The sequence below is a fragment of the Gekko japonicus genome, unplaced genomic scaffold, assembly GCF_001447785.1.
Source record: "Gekko japonicus isolate JY-2015 unplaced genomic scaffold, Gekko_japonicus_V1.1 scaffold552, whole genome shotgun sequence".
In the NCBI taxonomy this organism is placed as follows: Eukaryota; Metazoa; Chordata; class Lepidosauria; order Squamata; family Gekkonidae; genus Gekko; species Gekko japonicus.
Window position 1 is genome coordinate 905,055 of NW_015167552.1, and position 6,977 is coordinate 912,031.

At 43.6% G+C, this 6,977-nt stretch overlaps 1 protein-coding gene across 1 annotated transcript in view; it reads right to left on the reverse strand.

The window, feature by feature from the left end:
- The window catches only part of GABRP (gamma-aminobutyric acid (GABA) A receptor, pi), a 44,930-nt gene that overhangs the window by 11,547 nt on the left and 26,406 nt on the right, over positions 1–6,977 (reverse strand). Inside the window, exon 7 of the mRNA XM_015413705.1 lies at positions 1,206–1,343. Coding sequence (XP_015269191.1) covers positions 1,206–1,343 — 138 coding nt within the window. The remainder of the gene's footprint in view (positions 1–1,205; positions 1,344–6,977) is intronic.

The following is a 6,977-nucleotide window of genomic DNA, read 5'->3' on the forward strand; positions in this document are numbered from 1 at the left end:
CAACAACGGGACGGTAGTCTCCGGAATGCAGTGCTCTTTCGACAGACGTCTTCTTCTAACCAATAGTATGTGTTCAACACATAAGCTTTAATCTGTCTGAGAGATGTTCTCCTCCATTATTTGTGCAAGGTAATAGGTGAAACTGTTATCAAACTCCATGTGAATTGGGCAGCTTTTCCATTGAAGTGCAATTTTTCATACATTATCAAACTATTGGTTAGAGGAAGACGTCTGTCGAAACGGCACTGCATTCCGGAGACTACCGTCCCGTTGTTGTCACCTTCTATCTTTATGTACCTGAATCTATAACTTGAATGTATTATTATTACTTTTGTACTTTCATATTCATAACTTCACGATTTTTGTTAAAGAAATATTGAGCGCACTGTGCACAGTTCTTGTGGATTTATTTTTGCATGTCTATGGACTGTGACCATATTTATTTTGGTGTGCATTAACATTGGAACCCTATTGTGATGCCACCCGGGCCATGTGGGGCCACTCAGCTGGCTACAGTATTTTTATGACTATATATCCTAAACAAGTTTGTATAACAAGAACAAAAAGCAAGTCAGGAATGAGTAAACCAAAACAAGCTGCCCATTTCAGATGCCTTCCAGACATTCTACACTTTACAGTGATCTGACTTTGTAGCACGTAGGACTGGATCAGCGCTACACCATGAGGTAGCATGGGGCTGGGGACCAGATTTGAATCCTGCCCCAAAAGCATGACAGCCAGTCCCATTAGGATTGGTCCACCATGGTACCACGAAAAGGGCCTTCGTGCCATATTTGAGGGGGGGGCAGATAGGGGTGTCTGCCAACTCTGATTTTCAACAGTACTGAGTCCCTGGATGTGATCGACAATAGAGTGTATATGGGGAAGAGCCATTGCAGTAACCTGGCCCTCGGGTAGAACTTAACACAATATAGCAGATTATGTGGTCAGACTGTGCTACTTAAGGGTAATGTGACATCATGTGATTTGACAACATGGTACTATGATCAATATCTCAGACACTGGTATCTCAACTTGGTTAGTTCTGTCACTGTGACTGGCTTTCAGCTTTTTGGCCACCTCAGTGAGTAAATGAATTTCACTAGGTCTTTATCGTCTGGATCTGGGCCATTCAGAACAGTTCGGACTGGAAGATTCGAGTTTTCCTACCAATATTTTTTTCCTCCTCTGTTGTCATTCATTACCTGTTTCGTGCTGTGACCTGGTTTCAAAGGTGTAATAGTGCTCTACTGTGTACTGAGAGAGACGCAAGTTGTCGAGGCCACGTACAGAATCGTTTCCCCTCAGCCATGTGAATAAGACATCATTTTCATCATACCCCCCTATAGGTAACAAAGAAAAGTAGTATGAGATAAGTCGATAAGTAGCTGCACATTTGCTAAGCCTCCTCCAGTGAATTCAAGGACTCCTGCTTAAGGAATGCCACAGTGATCCGGCAGTTCTTGTTTTCAAGCATGAGATCTTGTCTAATGAAGACAGATATCCTAAACCCATTGTAGGCCTGCCACCATTGTTGATATATTTTGTTATAGTTTTTTTTTCCTTTCTATTTGGGGCCATTACAAAATTAATTGGGAAAAAAATAAAAAGATTCAAAGACGTCCAAAAACTCACTTTCTGTTCAATTTGATCTGATTTACCTTTGGCTATCAGTTGCTATATGTAGTAATGGGGCCACAGTGGCTCAGAGGTTAAGACGCTGAGCTGCAGACTGGAAAGTCTGTAGTTCGGCAGTTCGAGACCCTAGTGCCACATGATGGAGTGAGCTCACATCTCTGTTCCCAGCTCCTGACAACCTAGCAGATTGAAAGCAAGAAACTGCAAGTAGATAATAGGTACCACTTCGGTGGGAAGGTAACAGCGTTCCGTGCACCTTGGCATTTAGTCATGCTGGCCACATGACCGTGGAAACATCTTCAGACAATGCTGGCTCTTCGGCTTGGAAACAGAGATGAGCACCGCCCCCTAGAGTCACATTCAACTAGCTTTCAAGCACAGGAAACCTTTACCTATATGTAGTACTACTCAATACAGCTAGAGGCTTAGGACAGGAGATGTATATCCCCCCTCCTTTGAAAGCAGTGTCCATATCTGGAAACACATGTGGTTGTACAGCCCACAGTTTCTGAAAGATGCAGTTTCCTAGACACTCCAGACCGTTTCCATGGATGTCCGAGGCCATGGGGCAGAGAAACTCTGCAGGAACAGGGGTAGGTTTCCTACTCCTGCTTCCTAACCCTGTTTACACTGCCCCTTCCTCATCCAACATAGGACTGATGAAGTAAGCCTCCTTAAAACTCAGAACAACTTCTAGATAGCTTTGCACAGACTTAATGGTGGAGTACAAATGTTTCACCGTTGTCACCACCACAGCACAGGCACACACAAAAATGAGCTCTAGCCTCTATTTGGTCACGTTTTGATTTTTTTCTCCATTTACATTGTAATGTATCCGCCATTACCACGTGCGCGACCGTTGGGCCATGCGGTCAAGCACAAGCCCCAAGCTTCGTTCCTGAAGAACAATAGCGGAGCGGATCCTAGCCCGCACCAACCAGAGGGCCAGGTCCGCGGCCGAGAGCCAATGGACTCTCGGCCACTGTTATAACCTATAGGGTCACTAGGGGGTGTGTTTTGGTGGTGGGTTTTTCTGGGCATATATACCGGCCTGCGTGCCGGGGGTTCTTGTCTTGTTCTTCACTAAATAAAGTACTCTTGCTGAAATCACTCCACGCTTCTGAGTACTTTACATACATTCAACATGTAGGTCAACTTTTTTCATTACTCCCAAACTCCTTTTTTAAATGAAGGAGCAGAATGAGCTCTGTGGGATGGTAGAGGGTGTCTGAAAGCAATGGTGTCAATTGCCTGGGCTGTATCCAAATTCCAGTGGTCAACAAAGGTATCTACACTAATGACTGTCATGTTAGCAGAAAGGTTTCTGAGGGCATCAGAAGAACCCATTCAGGTCCAGTGGACCTTCGGGGCGGACAAATCTAAGTGGTACCCAGCCTATGTAGAGATTCTGAGCTCCTGGTGGCACAAACCTCACCAGGTCTGTCTGTGATAAGTGTTGAAATATCCTCTACAACCAGACCAGTTACTTGAGAGCTGCTCATCCATCATACATTTTATGCAACTGGTTGGGCCAGTGCTGGTTGAAATACTATCTGCCTCTCTATAGAATCAGGACTTTAATATTTTCTTCAATCCAAGTTTTTCCTGATCACTCCAAAAAGAAATACCTCCTATCCAGTGTTCCCTCTAAGCTGAGTTAGTGTGAGCTAGCTCACAGTTTTTTAGCCTCCAGCTCACACATTTTTGTCTTAGCTCAGGAAGGAGGGCTCCAGAGCAAACTAATGTATGCAGTAGCCAAATCGCTCGCTCACAACTTTAATGCCAGTAGCTCACAAAGTAGAATTTTTGCTCACAAGACTCCACAGCTTAGAAGGAGCATTGTCCGCGTTCTTTGTGTGTGTTTGGACATAAATATATGACCAAAAGGGAAGGAAGAACACAGTGCCAGAAATCTCTATCTTAGAAGGCCTTCCATGCTCAATAGTTTGCACTACTCAGAACGAAGATCTCCCCCCGTACTACAAGGGTTTAGAACCCCTGTAAGTAAAGTTTGCCATTTCAGCACAAACACAAATATAAATTTAAGGTCTAACGGCCCAACAGATTCAGAAATTATTAGCAGGTTTTCTTCCATAAATGAAAGGTATTTTAAATGCAAACAGTTACATAATTGTCAGCTTACTTTAATAAGCAAGCCAATAACATTTTAGTTTAATAATCTAGTTTTCAACAAAAATGGCGACACTGAGATTCACCGGTTGGCCTTTAGGATGAATAACCCCAAACTGTGTTTTCTACTTAACACAAATGACCAAATCTTGCATCTGATATTAGGATATGTCAATTCCCTAGGTATAAATAATCCCAATATGACTTGTTTCAAAGTTTCTTCCCAGTTTGTAACAATGATAATTGTGGTTACTTGGGAAAACTTGGTAATAAATGACTGACTGTTGTTAATTCATTTGGCATATTATTTAAATAGCATTAATTCCAGGCATTTATCCTAATGACATCTCTGGTTGGCAATGTGAATATGATTTTGTAAGAAAAATGTCAGGGGAACTTGACACAGGGCCCAATTACATCCTTAGGAAAGGCTAAACCAAGCTACATTTTAAAATAAGGGGCTAATCATTATTATTTCAGTTGCTGTTTGTGGTAATAAAGTTAATCATGGTAAACTAATATGATTTTAATGTGAAAATAATAGGTACTTTCATAGGAACCATTCTAGGAGCTGGCAAGTCAAATCCTGGTCTTAAAATAATGATGTTTCAGACATTACTTGAATTGAAAACAGAGAAACCAAGAGACAGGTCCTCAAGATTTTCAGTCTTCACATGTGCCCAGTTGTCTCTCTAGATTCTAAACCAGATCCTCCAACTTTTATCAAGTAAGTCAAATTAAAAAGTATCTTTTGAGCCATTTCCTAACAAATCTGAAGTCCTGTGCAAGTGTCAAACAGCTCATTAGGCAAGTTAAATCTGTGTGCAAAAAATAGCAATCGGGAGGAGCATCTGAAAAACACCTTGATTTCACCCCTTTACGGTTTCTCACAACTGTTTACAGACATTCTTAGAAGAAGAAGAAGAAGAAGAGTTGGTTTTTATATTCACTTTTCTCTACCTTAAGGAGTCTCAAAGCGGCTTACAATAATCGCCAGGGGTCATTTCCTGCAGGAGTGCACAGGAGCGGAGCTCCGGCAGTAAAGAGCCCAAGGGGCGGGCACATGCAACAAGCCCCACCCCCTGCTCCCAGAAGCCCTCAGTCAGAGCAAGAAGCAGCCAGGTAAGTTGCAGAGTTCCCCCCCACCCCATGGTCCATAACAGTCCAGTGGCATCTTTAAGACCAAGTTTTATTCCTGTACAAGGTCTCCCTCCTCTGTGAGGACAGGTCTGCATGTTCCCCCCCCCCCCAAATAGCTAGCAATCCAAAACAGTCCAGTGGAGCCTGAGCGGTGGGTGTTGCCTTCTGACACACTTCCGGTGATCTCAGGGGGTGTGGCATGTGCAAATGAGTTATGCTAATGAGTTATGCTAATGAGCTCCTGAACCTCTTTTTCTACTAAATGACCCCTGATAATCGCCTTCCCTTCCCCTCCTCACAACAGGCACCTTGTGAGGTAGGTGGGGCTGAGAGGGTTCTGAAAGAACTGTGACCTGTCCAAGATCACCCAGCAGGCTTCATGTGGAGAAGGAGTGGGGAAGCAAACCCGGTTCTCCAGATTAGAGTCTGCCACTCTTAACCACTACACCATGCTGGTATAGTCCCTCTGTTGTCATTTCAGTATCCATTTTTTTTCTGTTGTGTTTATTCTTGAGTTATCCCAGCCAATCAGGAATCACATGTTGAATGCAATATCGTTGTGCTTTGTAGTGAAACAGGTTCAGTGATATGCTGACATCAGCAAGAGGAATGCATTTATTTAGGGGAATTTTTACACTGTCCCTCAAGAGCCCTGTTCGAGGCAGCTTATTAGTAAAAACAATTCTATACAATCACAATAATAATAGTGATGATGATGATAAATTAAGCCTATTGAAGTGTGGGCAGTTCTTCCTGTACTAGTCATATGGCCAATTCTGGCCAGTCATGAATAGAACAGTTTCTAAACTCATTCACAATGGGCGCGTCCAACTTTAGCTCTTGGGGGGGGGAGCAAGTCCACAGCTAGCAGATGTTCTGGGAAACTCTGACCTCTGATAGTGATGTCTGAATACAGCTTCTTGTGTTGTTCATAAGTGAAAATAATATAGAGGAAAGCCTGTCCGAAGTTTAGAAAACGCAGGCTAGGTCAAATAAGGTGCTTTGGAGTGCCATAAAATGCATGCCAAACCAACCTGTTTCCTAGAGTGATTTTTTTGACCTTTCACACAAGTTCATTCGGTTGTTCTTGCAATAGGCTGGACTTTGATTGATGTTTTCTGTTGTTTTTTTACTGTTAACAAGCCATATTGATTGACAGCAGGATTCATGCAATTAGGGTCCTGGAAACAAGGAGCATCTATTCTGCAAGGCAGACATAGGAAAGCTTGTGCTGCGTGTTCCCATGTATTTCTTAATTCAGTTTGCACTAGCCAGTTTGGTGTAGTGGTTAGGAGTGCAGACTCTAATATGGGAGAACCACATTTGATTCCCCACTCCTCCACTTCCAGCTGCTGGATGACCTTGGACAAGCCATAATTCTGTCAGAGCTGTTCCTCAGAGCTGAGGAAAGGTTAAGGCGCTTAGGGCTCTTTAGCTTGGATTAACGACGACTGAGGGGTGACATGATTGAGGTTTATAAGATTATGCATGGGAAAGAGCAGGTAGAGAAAGAGGTACTTTTCTCCCTTTCTCACAATACAAGAACTCGTAGACACTCCATGAAATTGCTGAGCGGTCGGGTTAGAACGGATAAAAGGAAGTACTTCTTCACCCAAAGAGTGATTAACACATGGAATTCACTGCCACAGGAAGTGGTGGCGGCTACAAGCATGGACGGCTTCAAAAGGGAATTAGATAAGCATATGGAGCAGAGGTCCACCAGTGGCTATTAGCCACAAGGTATAGATAGGGGCTCTGGGGCACGTGATGCTCTGTATTCTTGGTGCTTGGGGGGGGTCAACAGTGGGAGGGCTTCAAATGTCCTGGCCCCACTGCTGGACCTCCTGATGGCACTGGTATTTCTGGCCACTGTGTGATACAGAGTGTTGGACTGGATGAGCCTTTGGCCTGATCCAACATTGGCATCTCTTATGTTCTTATGTTCTCAAGGACAGTTCTCTCAGAGCTCTCTCAGCCCCACCTACCTCACAGGGTGTCTGATGTGGGGCAGAGAAGGGAAAGGAGTCTGTAAGCTGCTCTGAGACTCCGAGTGAAGGGCATGGTAGAAA